This window comes from Podarcis tiliguerta (genome assembly GCF_965153285.1).
Source record: "Podarcis tiliguerta genome assembly, chromosome: Z".
Classification (NCBI taxonomy): domain Eukaryota; kingdom Metazoa; phylum Chordata; class Lepidosauria; order Squamata; family Lacertidae; genus Podarcis; species Podarcis tiliguerta.
Window position 1 is genome coordinate 8,037,150 of NC_139553.1, and position 15,241 is coordinate 8,052,390.

Here is a 15,241-nt window from a genome sequence, read left to right on the forward strand (position 1 = left end):
TTTCTATGTTCCAGGTCATGGATTTATTCACAAGTGTAAACATCCTTTACATAAAATGCTACTCCTCCTCCTGTCCTGTTTGGCCTATTCCTTTTGAACAGGTTATACTTCTCAATTCCTACATTCCAGTCATGAGTCTCATCCCACATTTGCCATCCTGTATTAAAAGCTCCAGTTTGTCTTGCTTGGTTCCCATACTTGTTACCTATCAAGAAAAAGCTGAAAAAGATACTGCTTGTTTGATTTCCAGATTATTATTTTTATAGAAATCCTCCTAGGTAAACCATAATTCAGAGCAAGCAAAGAGAACAAAAAAGGTACAGAACAGGGGAATTCTACGATCTCCTCATTCATAGGACTGTTTTGTAGATGAACTAAATAACTTTCTCATGTCATCTAATATTCAAGAATCACGAGAACTCGGTTTGGCAGCTTAGTTGTAATGGATTTGTTGGGGGGGGGAGGGATTCTTTTTTCAGTACTATGCCCACACATTGCAGGATCCTTATGCAGTCCCTGAAACATAGTAGATTTGTGGTAAATAACACCCAAAAATATTTGTGCATCTATGTGCATTTTCCCATGCAAACACACACACACACACATACAAATACACAGGATGAACACAAACCCCCAGTGGAAATGACACATTGGAAACTTCTTATTGTAGTCACAAACTGCCAAGAGTCAAAAGCATAGAGTCAGACAGATCTTTATCTATTGCCACTGAAATGCTGAGGCTTATTTCTCAAAATTCCAGAACTGAAGTTTCTTCCCCTTGAGGTTATTGCTTATTTCATAACACCCACCACTGCCTCCTCCACCCCAATTATCTTCTTATTTGGCTTCCCTAAGTGCTCATTTTTTGAAACTTATGCCCTGCTCTACCCCTTCAGTTTTTAGGGTGCATAACGTTTTTTAAATCACATTGGTGTTCTTTTTTTAAAATAGCAAAAAGAGATTATAATTACACTTTAAGGCCCCATGGATTCTCAGAACCCCAGGTTGTCTCATTTTGTCAGAGATTTCCTGGTGGAACCGTCACCAGTCAGGCAAAGGTAACCCTCTCATCATTTTCTGAGCCATCAATGCATTCTGTGGGAGTGAGTTCCACAGTTTTTTTCTCTGGCCTGAATCTTCCAGCATTCAGCTTCATTTGATGTCTATGAGTTCTAACATTATGGGAGAGGGAGAAAAGCGTTTATTTATCCACCTTCTCCATGCCACAGATATTTTTATAAACTTTTATCATGTCACCTCTTACTCACCTTTTCTCTAAACTAGAAAGTCCCAAACACTGCAAACTCTCCGCCCCGCCCCCATTTCTCTCTACCTGACTCTGGGTAATGTTTCACAGCTGCTGCTGCCCCATCATATCTGGCTCACCTGTGCCTTCATTTGAACTGGCAGCAAATGGAGTAATGTGGAAGACAAAAGCAATTCCTCTCTCTTCCCAACAACAGTGCAACCCTATGAAGAAGTAAGCACATTTACAACGCAAGTCCCTTTGAGTAAGCAGGTGTAGGAATGCAGTCCCACTTTCCATCTGACCCTTTCCTCTTCTGACCAATGCTTACAAGAGCTTTTTGTGCACATTGATACAACAATGGAAGAAGAAGAAGAAGAAGAAGAAGAAGAAGAATTACTACAGAATTATGACTGTGGCCAGGGACGCGGGTGGCGCTGTGGGTTAAAGCCTCAGCGCCTAGGGCTTGCCGATCAAGAGGTCGGCGGTTCAAATCCCCGCGGCGGGGTGCGCTCCCGTTGCTCGGTCCCAGCGCCTGCCAACCTAGCAGTTCGAAAGCACTCTCGGGTGCAAGTAGATAAATAGGGACCGCTTACTAGCGGGAAGGTAAACGGCGTTTCCGTGTGCGGCTCTGGCTCACCAGAGCAGCGATGTCACGCTGGCCACGTGACCTGGAAGTGTCTTCGGACAGCGCTGGCCCCCGGCCTCTTTGAGTGAGATGGGCGCACAACCCTAGAGTCTGTCAAGACTGGCCCGTACGGGCAGGGGTACCTTTACCTTTACCTTTACGACTGTGGCCACACACATGCATGTATTGTGTTCCACAGTTACCTCATGAATGTTTGGCTGCAATCTATCCAGATAGGCTGTGGCAGGGATGGGAACCTGAGACCCTCCAGGTATTGTTTCCCTACAACATCCAACATCCCTTATCCCTCGAGAATGGGACTTTGCTATACATCTCAAATAAGAGATAAGAGTAAGCATCCTCATTGTGCACTTCTGCCAGGATGGCTTCTTAGACTGCTGCCCATCAATCAGGATTCTAGCTCTACGAATGTTAAATCTGTCTAACCACTTGAATCCCCTCCTATGCTCAAGAGGGGGAACCTATATCTCTCTGGGTTTTTCTGGAATCCAACACCCATTATCCCTGACCCATAAACAGGCAGATGGGAGCAACTGGTGGCAGTATCTGTAGAGCCAAAGGTTAGTCACTCTTGACTTCTGCCAAAACATGTCAAAGTCTCTCTCATAAATACTCATTCCACTATGTTAAATGCATTTTTTGATTAATAAATGTGTCAAATGTCTTCCCCACCCCACTTGACTCATACCTATGTACGCAGGTCTTTGCTTATGTCAAGTTCCAGAGAATTATGTTAATTTGCCCTGACTCACTGTTGGATTGCTATTTTTCAAAGATTTTAACACTGTTTAAATGTTTTTAATGGACTGTTGTATTTTTTCGGCTCTGTGCCATCTTGAGTTGCTACACAAAGAGCATCACTGAAATGACTAAATAGTGGGGTCTAACCATTTTTATTGTCACCTTAATGTCAAAGCGTATGAATCTTATGAGTAACTCCTCTGATTATAGCACTAAACCACCTCTCTCTCTCTCTCTCTCTGCTTCTTTCATGTTATTAGATCTTCTGTTATCTAAATCTTCTGTGGTATCTTGTATATCATTAATATCTCCCTCATTCCATTGAAACCCTTCTCCAATATATAAAAAGATTTTCAAGTTTATCTCTTTTTGCCAAAGTTATTTTTATCTTGAATTCAGATCACTTTGTGTTCCAAAGCTGTATTTGATGTATAATTTATTAATATATTTTTTCCTCATCACAGGAAGGAAATATGCAGCCCACCCCTTCCCTGTACCTGAGACCTACTGCATGCAAAGCAGATGCTGAACTACCAATGAGCTACCACCCTTCCCCTAAAATAGGAACATAGGAATCTGCCTTATACTGAGCCTGATCATTGGCTCATCTATTGTCAACCCTGGTTGGTAGAAGCTCCCAAGAATTGCAGGCAAGGGCCTTTCGCTGCCCTAACTGAAGATGCTGGAGATTGAATCATGCAAAGCAGATACTCTATCACTGATTCACAGCATGAGAAATAATAAATGAAAGAGAATGAATGTGTTTGAGTGCAGCTCTAACAGAAATTCTTGCTAATGATCTGCCTGAAGACGACAAAAAAGATTGATTCAGTCAGTGAAAATAAAATCAGATGTATATATTTGGAATGGGCTTAGTGGATAAAAGCCATGTGAATTTTGACTTTACTTTTTTTTTTTAATAATAATTTTTTATTAATTTTCTAATATTTGCCCAATATTACCACAGTTTTGCCAATTATACAGATTCCAATTAATATCAAAATGATTCCAATTATTTCCAGATTTATACAATTTAATCAAAGTGGTTTCCCATGCTCCTTGATCAATGTTTTTTGTCCAGTTCTTATATTGCTGCGGTTCATATCTTTTATTAAAACCTAATTACATTTCAGTTGGCATTTTAATCATTAAGATAACAGCTTCATTTTTAGCAATTTCTATCCATTTTAATACCTTATCTAACTATCCATAGGATTTCAAATGAATTGTTCTAATTATTTTCCTTTTTTCTGCGTGTGTCAGTTTGAATATGTCCAGTTATGTAGTCCTTGGCATTTGCCTGCTGTCCTATTCTTGAAATTCCTCCAAATGCTGTTCTCTCTCAGCGTAACTGGGGTGGGGCTACAATCCTGGAGAATTATCAAAGTATCTCAATAGCTCCCTCCCATCATGCTCTCATCTTGCTTGGTGTTTCCGGACAACAACATACTCCCAGTCCACTCTTCTCACTACTCAGTCAACACCTTGAAATTTCCACATCCCAGGAAAGAGGGATCCAGCTTCCGCCACAGGGGATCTTCGAGTACTTTCATTTTAATTAATCACCATCAGGGTCTCCATGCCTCCCTCATCCATGGCTCCAAATTCCTTTCATCTTTACAGCTGCATTTTGGCCAAAGTCCACTAAAGTTGTATCTCTTCTCTGTTGTTGTTGTTGTTGTTATTTTTGTTTGCGGGGTAGAGATGGTATCTGCTCTAATTTTCCAAGATAATCCATTCAAGCAATAGAGCTCCCCACCACCACCACACAGCTAATTGTTATTTTAATCACAAGTTTTATTCCATACTATCAAATCAAATTTTGTATCTTTAAAATTTTGCGTCTGGAGAGGGTTGCCAAATCATTAATAAAGAAACTCAAAATAAACAGGAAACCAGAGGCTCTCCATCATCCACTGCCCACACCAAATAAAATCCTTTTCTCAGTTTTAAACCTCAGATCAATGCAGCTGGGTAATTTCGCAGTTCGGATGACAACATCTCTCGGAGCACACCTGACTTTAAACCCAATTAAAAACCCAATTAACAGGAAAACCTATGCTTCTTAATGGCAGCGTAGGAGAGTTTTTAGCAGGCAAAGCGCTTTTACACTCAGCACCTCCCTGCCATTCCATGCCAGAGTGAGAGTGAGAGCCAGGTACTGAGACAAGGTAAAAAAAGGTAAAGGACCCCTGGATGGCTAAGTCCAAACAAAAGTGATTATGGGATGTTGCGCTCGCTTTCAGGTTGAGGGAGCCAGTGTTTGTCCACAGACAGCTTTCCGGGTCATGTGGCCAGCAGGACTAAACCACTTCTGGTGCAACAGAACACCGTTACAGAAACCAGAGCGCATGGAAACGCTGTTTACATTCCCGCTGGAGCGGTACCTATTTATCTACTTGCACTGGTGTGCTTTCGAACTGCTAGATAGGCAGGAGCTGGGACAGAGCAACAGGAGCTCACCCCATTATGCGGATTTGAACCGCCAGCCTTCTGATCGGCAAGTCCAAGAGGCTCAGTGGTTTAGACCACAGTGAAGCCTATTCCTCCCTTCCCTGAGAGGAGTTTCCAATAATGATTTATCCTCTATCATTCCTGCTTTTCTCTGCCTTCGATCCCCTCAATGTCGTGGGAACTGCCTCCATTAAGGCAGATAGGAACCTGAAACCAAGAACTTTGGTTGTACTGTTAGTTCATGTTTATTTACTCTAACCTTTTCTGGAAATAAATTATTCATCAAGGGATTGTGCAGCACCAATGACCACTCCCCACATCAAATGGGGGGCGCCTTTTGATTGGTTGCATGCAGCCCCCCTGAATCCCAATGTGACTCCTGGTAGTTTGGACTGGCTTCTTCCTTCCCAGGCTGGATACATGGAGGTCTCTACCTACCTCAGCCAATCACCCAATCCTGCCTGGGGAGGCTTTGCCAGGGGATTGGCCAGGTAAGGGGAGGGACCATCCTGCCCACACAACAGAAGGTGAATCTTACCTGCGATGGCAGTCGGCATGAGTTACAGAGAAAGCTATTCCCCCAGATTAGTATTGTCTACAGTATTGCTTACTTCTTCACACAGTGCATAGTGGATTAGACAAATTCATGGAGGAGAGGGCCACAGATCTATGAGAACTTTCCCTCCCTCCAAAAAATTCCATAATCACATCCGACAATACATTATTCAATCAATGCTGAAATAATTCACTCTTGTGGGAAAGAACAGCAAAAATATTTTCTGTCATTAACTATGCTCTTGAGTAGCTATGATCATAATGCAACCTACAGGTTGTGCAATATGAAACATGAAACCATGATGAGGAAGTACAGTCACTTTGAGTCTGTTCATAGGGTATTGGATGCCTCCATTTTCTGTGGGCTTGTGCAGTTGTGGTCATCACAATATCAGCTGAAGTGAGTATTCCAGATACATGTTAATTAATAGGGATGCTGCAGAATTTCTCCCAAAACAGTCTCAGCAAAGTTTTTCAGGGACTTGTTAATACCCACCAAAAAGCAGGGGTAAGTTTTTAAACACACTGAATTCTTTCCCAGTTCAGAAATTCAAGCTGCAGAAGAATTTAGGTAGCAAAATGTCAAATACAATTCAATGTAAACAGCTGTAAAGTGATGCACATTGGGGCAAAAATAATAGGAATCACATATACACTAATGGTTCTGAACTGATAGTGACTGACTGACCAGGAACTCCCAATATTATAATGTTATAGAAAGCTACAATGCAATCACATTTTAAATATTCTGTACAGCTCTGGCAAGGAACGCGGGTGGCGCTGTGGGTTAAACCACAGAGCCTCGGGCTTGCCAATCAGAAGGTCAGCGGTTTGAATCCCCGCAACGGGGTGAGCTCCCGTTGCTCGGTCCCTGCTCCTGCCCCTGCTCCTGCCAACCTAGCAGTTCGAAAGCACATCAAAAGTGCAAGTAGATAAATAGGTACCAGAAGGTAAATGGTGTTTCCATGTGCTGCTCTGGTTTCGCCAGAAGCGACTTAGTCATGCTGGCCACATGCCACATAAGCTGTATGCTGGCTCCCTTGGCCAGTAAAGCAAGATGAGCGCCGCAACCCCAGAGTTGACCACAACTGGACCTAATGCCCAGGGGTCCCTTTACCTTTACAGTTCTGGTAATCTCACCTCAATAAAGAATCTGGAAGAAATTCAGAAAAAGGCAACCCAAACAATCAGGGGGAGTGAAACAACTCCCAAGTGAGAAAAAGTGGCAACATTTGGGGGTTTTCAGTCTGAAAAGGTGAAGCAGTTGGGCAGTATCATGTTTCTAAGATCTGGTCTAACCTTGCTCATCTCACTGGCCATATCCATCAAAGCAGGGAGAGTTTCACAAGGGTTCTTATTAGACTGGGTTTTGCTGGAAAATAATATTCCTGGGTTGATGTGGTTCACTTTTAGCTTGTGACTTTGCCCCTGAACTCTTGCTTCCATCTTGACTGGGCCCCAGCACAGGCCTGATGCTCAGTTCCTAGCTCCGCTCTGCCAATTGTATAAACGTTTGTGTACAAAAGGCCACAAGAAGCCTTAGTGAAACTAACATGCTTTCTCTCTATCACCACAAGTACAGATAGAGGTGAAAATGACAAGAAGTTCAAACCCACTGCAATATTCATCTCCAGAGTGAAATGGTATCTCTGATTCACTGCAGAGATAGAGGGCAGGGGAGAGAAGCCTAATCAAGATGTGAGACCTCACCACAGAACAGAAAAGATGAAATTGGCAAGCTTCAGCAGTTGGAAGACGTGAGATGGGGAGCTGTTTCCATTCCCTCGTAGCCAGTCTCCCAGCAGTACACATACCATGGGTGGGTGAGGCCTCAGCCAAAAGTGGACAAGGCAATTGATGCGCCTCTTAGTACAGTACTCTACTTTTAAGCCATGCAAAATCCAGATGTTTCTACAGCTTCCGCCTATGCTTCTCCATTTCCTGTCCAGACAAACAAGAGACATTTGCACAGTTGGAGGACACATTGCAGTCAGGCAACAACACTCCATGTGAGCATGGAGCAGGGACAGTGAACGGCATGATCAGTAGAGAGGGGACAGCATGGCCCACCTTTCAGTGTGATATTAAGGTAAGGAGACAGCAGCAGAAATGAGAGTGCTTTTATCTATAAATACATGCTTGTATATTTTGTAGGTATGGCTGATCTTTTTTCTTTTATATTGTGGATCTGCTAATAGTTATTATGAGCCCTGTATGTTATTGTTTGTAGTTTATACTGATGTTTTAAGAGGGTATCTTATCTCAGGCATAGTCAACATGGTGCACTCTAGATGTTGGACTATAGAATCATAGAATTATAGAGTTGGAAGGGACCATGAGGATAATCTAATCTAAGCACCTGCAATGCAGGAATCTTTTGCCCAACGTGGAGCTGAAGCCCATGTCCTGAGATTAAAAGTCCCATAACTCCCTCCACCTCTGGCTGCTGGTCATGCTGTCTTAGGTTGATGGGCGTTGGAGCCTGAAAGCATCTTGAGACCACAACATTGGCTACGCCTGTCTTCTCCAATTGACCAGTGCTACTCTAAACTGTAGTGGCCCTTTTGAACCTGTATATGGAAATAGAATGAGATTCAGAAAGTAAAAAATTTATTTCTCATCTCCAGGGCTGTACTGAAAGAACTTGAATTTTAATAATCTAGATTGCAGGTATTCAAGACTTTGACAAATTGGCCTTCTCACAAACAAAACATATTTAAAGGGCAGAGGTCAAATGACCTTTTAAAAAACATGTGGCATGATTTTATTTCTCATACAAATACAGTGGTACCTCGGGTTAAGAACTTAATTCGTTCTGGAGGTCCATTCTTAACCTGAAACTGTTCTTAACCTGAGGTACCACTTTAGCCAATGGGGCCTCCCACTGCTGCCACGGCGTGATTTCTGTTCTCATCCTGAAGCAAAGTCCTTAACCCGAGGTTCTGTTTCTGGGTTAGCAGAGTCTGTAACCTGAAGTGCCTGTAACCTGAAGCATCTATAACCCGAGGTACCACTGTATTGAGGCACATGATCACTCAGTGCCATCACATATGCAAATGCCTGGCTCATTTAAGGCTATATAGAGCATTTATTCTCAATAATGATGGAATTCATAGATGGAAAATACTTTTATTTTTACAAAACTTTATTATTTGTAAAGGAAATCTTTGTATGAATTAATGCATTGTTATTCCTTTGGAGTTGTGCTGTATCTTTGTACTTCTGTGATGCCTTATGATTTAAATTTTTGATTCTTTGTTTTCTTTTTGTTGTGTTTGCGCTTTTATTTCTTTTATTTTTACTTTTCTGATATCTTGATGCTGTAAACTGCTCAGAGATTTCTTTATAATATGGAGCAGTATAGGTGTGACTTAAATAAATAAATAATGAACAAATGTGCTTGGGATGTCTCTAGATACCCAGAAAAAAAACCTGTGAATATTTGATATCATGGAGTGGAACAGTGTAGAAAGAAAGGAGCATGTTTTCCATTGCATTTATGTTGAGGCTGTACACTTGTTTTTATATATATATATATATATATATATATATATATATATATATATCTGAATCAGCAGCTCTGGGAATTCAGATCTCCAAAGCGGAAATCACTCAGTGTAGCTGCATCATCACATGAAGAAAGGAAACAAGTCTGCAATTTGTAAAAGAGGAAGTCACCCAAATTGAGAGTGATTTATTTTACCAAAATGTGACAATGGGGTTGTACAAATCTACTGAGAGAGGGGAATGAGCCGTGTTTTGTTGCTACTCACTATTCAGTGTGAGGCACTACAAATGGGCTCACGCAAGCACTGTCCTGGTGGAAGTCTGTTTTGGGAGTACCGAAAAGCCTTCTCTTTGTTGAGATCATAGTCGACTCACCTCCCGCCTCCAGATCTCCTCTCCTTTTTTTTTCTTCACACGGCAAGTGATGAATCTATTTTTTCCAGATCACATGAGCCAAAATGTGGGGGAATCCTCTAAGGAGCAGAGACTTGTTTGAAGGTGATCAGAAAGAGGTATGGAGTGAAAGACTTGAGGACTTCATAAGGGGATGAACTCTCAGGCAGAACGGAAAGCTTTCATGCAAGTGAATTGTCCTCAGGAAGCTACCAGAGATATGACTGAAGAAAGTGTCACCAGGAAGTTCAGTGCCCCAATCCAAACATACTTCTGTTTCGCCATCATTTCTCTCACAATCTGCCTTCTTGCATCTTTGGGAACCATTGTGGTCTTGGTACTTCAAAGGACGGTAAGTTGATTCCTGCTTCTGTCCTAGGGCTCTCTTAACTCCTGTTATCCAGATAAAATGTTGAGTTTCAGCTTTCATGGCACACCTTTTGCAATTATTCAGGCTTTGGCTTCAACTGATCCATGAAAGCCAACTCCACTGTACAATGCCAGTCAATTGCATTGCAGAGAGTAGGTGACTGGATATGAAATACAGGCTGAGATCTTTACTGCTTGAAATGTCACAAAATTTCTACAAGCAGACTCAACGTGTTGATTTCAAGCTCTTGGAATAAGGACATTTGTTTTGCTGATGGTATTCTGTAAAACATGGGTAGGTAAAATGTTGACATCCAGATATTGTTGGACTCCAATTCTCATTAGAAATGTGGTCAATATTCAAGCATGTTTTAAGCCAAGAACTATTTCACAAATACAGAGAACAGCAAAATTTAAAGCGCTATTACATTTTGTTTTATGTATTAGTCTAGAAGGTGAGAAATAGGTTGGTTTGCTCAATTTAAATTCTCCTCCATCCCTAATTGGAAACTGTCTTATATGTGGTCATATTTACTCCTTGGAGTCTAAGGCAGAGACAGGTCTTTCCTATCACATGCTGAGGTGCTTTAACTGGGAAATGACTGAAACTGATCCTAGGACCTTCTGCATGCAAACACTATGCTCTAGCACTGAGCTATGGTCCTGATCTACCTAGTGAATGCTTATTTAAGAAAAGGAAATGTTTGATAGACTAAAAAGGCACCCCATATAATTGTGCACATATGTATGTACACACATATTGGATCCAACTAAATTATACACACACTAGACCCATTGAAATTAATAAACCTAAGCCAGAGATATTCATTCATTTCAATGGGTCTACTCTAAGCAGAACAAACACTGAATTCATAAAATCATATATTGGTAGTGACCCTTAGGGTCATGCAGTCCAACCCCCAGGAAGACAAGAATCTCAGTAAGGATAGCAATAAGGATTCAAAACAGAGAATGGGGAGAAAGGTTAGAAAAGAAATGGCAGAAGCAATAACTTTAGGGGTATCCAATATCCTTACTTGAATACTTTCCCCTCCAAAAAGTATGGCCCATTAGTAGATGATTTTGGGATACTCTCCCTCATGTTCTGAGCTCCTGGGGAGTCTCCTGAGGAAGCTCTCTCACAACCCTTGATTAGTCATTGTTAATTTGTGGGTTTCTTTTTACATAAAAGTCTCAAGAAAATTCATAGAAATATAATAAGATCATAGTTTTAAAAGCAGTACAAAGTACATACTGAAAACATGACTTAAAACAGTTCAAAATGAACCCCTAAGGCACAATTTTTTAATCCATTGAGCTGTTGAAATGTCTTCAGGTATTCTTGTTATTATTTTTATGTGCTTAATGGCTGCTCACAATAAATTGAACTGATTGCTGAGTAAAACACAGTCGTGACAGACTATTTACTATGCAATATTAACTTGTTTTATTTCTTTTCCCTGGCAGTGAGGCAGTTGAATGCTACTTTTGATTCTTTTGTCATCCTTTTCTTTGTATATTGTTTAAAACCATATAGAAATAAATAGTGGTAATAATAATAATAATAATAATAATAATAATAATAATAATAATAATGGAATGGAAAGAACCAAAGAACCAAATGTTTGGGGAGTGAGATAAGATGAATAGTGGTGGAAATAGCCATTATAATCTCATGAGAAACTGAGTTTGAGGTGGGGGGGGGCATGTCACTCAAGGGCAGTGGTATGTATTAGAAGGAATGGAACCTACTTTGTAAAGTTGTGCCAACAGAGATGGAGGGTTAGATTCCATTCCCATTAAGAGGCAAATCAACCTGCTTTGCAGTTTCTGAAACAGTATGCAAACCAAAACAGAGCCATTCTATGAAATGAGTACTTCTCCAAAATTTTGCAGGTCATAAATTAACATTATAGATGTGCTTGGTTTCCAGGATTATTATTTTTTCAATAGGAAACAAGGTCTTAATAGCATTGAATTTAGGAAATTGTTTCTTAATGTTACTGCATAGAAAAATTATCAGTAAGAGTTAAGAGGGGAGGGAGAAACCTGACTGTCTAAGCTAAATTTCACAAACAAAATTCTGAAAAGGTTTGAAATCCAAAGTCTCAAGGGCATAGGAGCCAACTCCTGGGGACTGAGGGGGCTTTGGCCCCCCTAATAAAATATTTGAGGGGGCTGAGGGCCCCCAAAGTTGACGAGCATTGCCATTCAAATGGTGTGTGTGCATTGCATCATGTGATTGATTATGTGGGGCAGGGCTTACCTGGGTCTTCCCAATGGGGTTACATAGGGATGTAATATGAGGATCTCATAATACTAGAATTTGAGGCTATTCATCCAACGAAGCTGAATGTCAGAAGATTCAGAACAGACAAATTATTTCTCCCTGCAGTGCATAGTTAAAGCTATGAAGTTCACTCCCACAAGTTATACTGGTGGTCTCCAAATTGGGTGATTTTAAAAGAGGATTAGATAAGTTCATGGAAGATAAAACCATCAAGGATACTAGCTACGGTGGCTGTACTTTGCCTTCATGGTCAGAGGTAGCATGCCTCTGAATACCAGTTGCTGGGACGCATAAGCGCGGACAGTGCTGCTGTTGCACTCAGGTCCACAGCTTGTGTGCTATCCATGGGCATCTGGTTTGCCACCTTGCAAACAGGGTGCTGGATCAGATGGGCTAGATCAAGCAGGACTACTCCAAAGTTCTTATAAAGGGAAGTTCCTAGTACAGATAATCCAACAGTCAGTCTGTGAGCATTTGTAAAAGGATTCTGTGGTTACTAAGACCCAGCATGAGATTCCTAGCAATTTTTTTTGGGGGGGGGGGGGGATTACAAACTTGGTGGATCAGGGAAATGCTGTGGATATAGTACCGTATTTTTCGCTCTATAGGGCGCACCGGACCATAGGGCACACCTAGTTTTTAGGGGGGGAAATAAAGAAAAAATATTATTTCTCCCCCCCCCCCAGCCCCAAAGAGCAAAGTGCTGTCTTTCTCCCCCCCAGCCCCAAAGTGCTGGCTGTCTTGGCTTCCTCTTTAGCCGTGCGCAACCTCTCCAGCCGGGAGAGGCTGTGTGCAGCTTTGGCAGAAGCCAAGACAGCAAGCGGGATGGATCCCGCTAGCTGTCTTGGCTTCGTTTCTAGCCGCAGGGCTGGGGTGGGGAAAGCCCGAGCTTACCCCAACCCCAGCCCCCAGAATGGGTCCGGGGGTGGCAGCAAGGTTGCGAAGCCTTTGGAGCACAGCGCGAGTTCCCCGGCTTCAGCAAAAGGAACCCAAAGCCTTCGGAGCACAGCGCGAGTTCCCGCTGTGCTCCAAAGGCTTCAGGCGGCTATCCCTGAAGCGTGGAGAGCGAGAGGGGTCAGCACTCCCCGACCCCTCTCGCTCTCCATTCACTCCATAGGACACACACACATTTCCCCTTCATTTTTGGAGGGGAAAAAGTGCGTCCTATAGAGCGAAAAATAAGGTATATCTTGATTTCAGTGAGGCTTTTGACAAAGTCCTCCATGATTTTCTCTCGAGGAAGCTGCTAAAATGTGGGTTGAATGAGGTAACTGTTAGGTGGATTTGTAGCTGGTTGACTGACCAAACCCAAAGAGTACTCATTAATGGTTCCTCAACATCCTGGAAAAAAAGTGACAAGTGGGGTGCCGCAGGGCTCTGTCCTGGGTCCGTTGTTGTTCAACATCTTTATAAATGATTTGGATGAAGGAATTGAGGGGAAGCTCATCAAATTTGCAGATGACTCCAAACTGGGAGGGGTAGCTAATGCCACAGAAGGCAGAATCAGAATTCAAAATGACCTTAATGGATTAGAGAACAGGGCGCAAGCTAACAAAATGAATTATAATAAGGACAAATGTAAGGTTCTGCACTTAGGCAGGAAGATGCACAAATATAGGATGGGAGACATCTGGCTTACTAGTAGTACATGTGAAAAGGATCTAGGGGTCTTGGTGGACCACAAACTTAACATGAGTCAACAGTGTGATGCAGCAGCAAAAAAAGCCTAGGCTACTCTAGGCTGAATCAACAGAAGTATCAAGGGAAGTCATAGTACCGTTCTATTCTGCCTTGGTTAGACCACACCTGGAATACTTTGTCCAGTTCCAGGCACCACAATTTAAGAAGGATGTTGACAAGCTGGAATGTGTGCAGAGGAGGGCAATCAAGATGATCAAGAGTCTGGAAACTAAGTCTTATGAGAAATGCTTGAAGGAGCTGGGTATTTTTAGCCTGGAAAAGAGGAGACGGAGAGGAGATATGATAGCCATCTTCAGATATCTTAAGGGCTGTCACGTGGAAGAGGGAGCTTCCTTGTTTTCTCCTGCCCTTGAGGGTAGGATTCGAGGTAATGGCTTCAAGCTCCAAGAAAGGAGATTCCAACTAAGCTTTCAGAAAAACTTTATGATAGGAAGAACTGTTTTCAGTGGAACAGACTACCACAAGAGGTGGTGAACTCTGCTTCCTTGGAGGTTAGATGGCCATCTGTCATGGATGCCTTAGCTGAGATTCCTGCATTGCAGGGGGTTGGACTAGATGACCCTGGGGTAACTTCCAGTTCTAAGATTCTATGATTCTATGGTTTTAAGTCTGGAAGATTCAGGACAGACAAAAAAAAGTACTTCTTCACACAGCACTTTGCTAAACTATGGATTTCAATGTCACGAGAGGTGGTGATGGCCACCACCAACATGAATGGATTTAATAGAGGATTGGACAAATTCATGGAGGATAAGGAGGATATTGATGGCTAAGTTCTACCTCCTGAATCCTAGGAATGAGGGGTGTGTGCAGAAAACAGTATTTTGTAAGGCACAGCACACAAATTAAGATGCACATCTGCATCTGGTCCCACTTACCATTGGTGTGTGGCCCCCAGAATAATATCCATGAGGGTGAGCACCACCAGGATTGACACCGTGATGCCAGAAACAAAGCCCCCAGGATTTGTGCTTTGATCTGGTAGACGTCAGTGCTTCACTTCCCAGACGTCACAAAAGCGGGGGAGGACAGAAAGAAAATGATGTTGCTATACTTTCAAGAAGTAGCAGCCTGTGGTCATTACATTGGTTGATAGTGTTTATGCAAATCCAGCTACAAAAATCAGGTGTTGCTTGCTGGTCCTCTTCTTAGCATTGCCAAGCCAGTACAGCTGAGTAAAAGATAGAAACCAAAACTAGGAAAATTCCCCTATTAATGTCTAGACTCTGGACATTTAGCAACCACTTTCTTCAGCCACCCTGGGTCTACAAAACTCTCCTTCGTATTCCCATCTCTCCATAGCTTACAATCCTTCCTAGTCTCAACCACTATGGAA

At 42.1% G+C, this 15,241-nt stretch overlaps 1 protein-coding gene and 1 long non-coding RNA gene across 2 annotated transcripts in view; one reads left to right on the forward strand and one right to left on the reverse strand.

The window, feature by feature from the left end:
• LOC310669383 lies at positions 1-15,098 on the reverse strand. The gene is made up of 2 exons (XR_014507162.1): positions 14,784-15,098; positions 1-516 (listed from the first exon to the last, which is right to left on the reverse strand). It is a non-coding gene; the product is annotated as an uncharacterized lncRNA (long non-coding RNA).
• Positions 9,285-15,241, forward strand: part of TNFSF8 (TNF superfamily member 8) — a 25,135-nt gene continuing 19,178 nt past the window's right edge. The window contains exon 1 of the mRNA XM_083423207.1: positions 9,285-9,897. Coding sequence (XP_083279333.1) covers positions 9,700-9,897 — 198 coding nt within the window. The 5' untranslated portion in view covers positions 9,285-9,699. The remainder of the gene's footprint in view (positions 9,898-15,241) is intronic.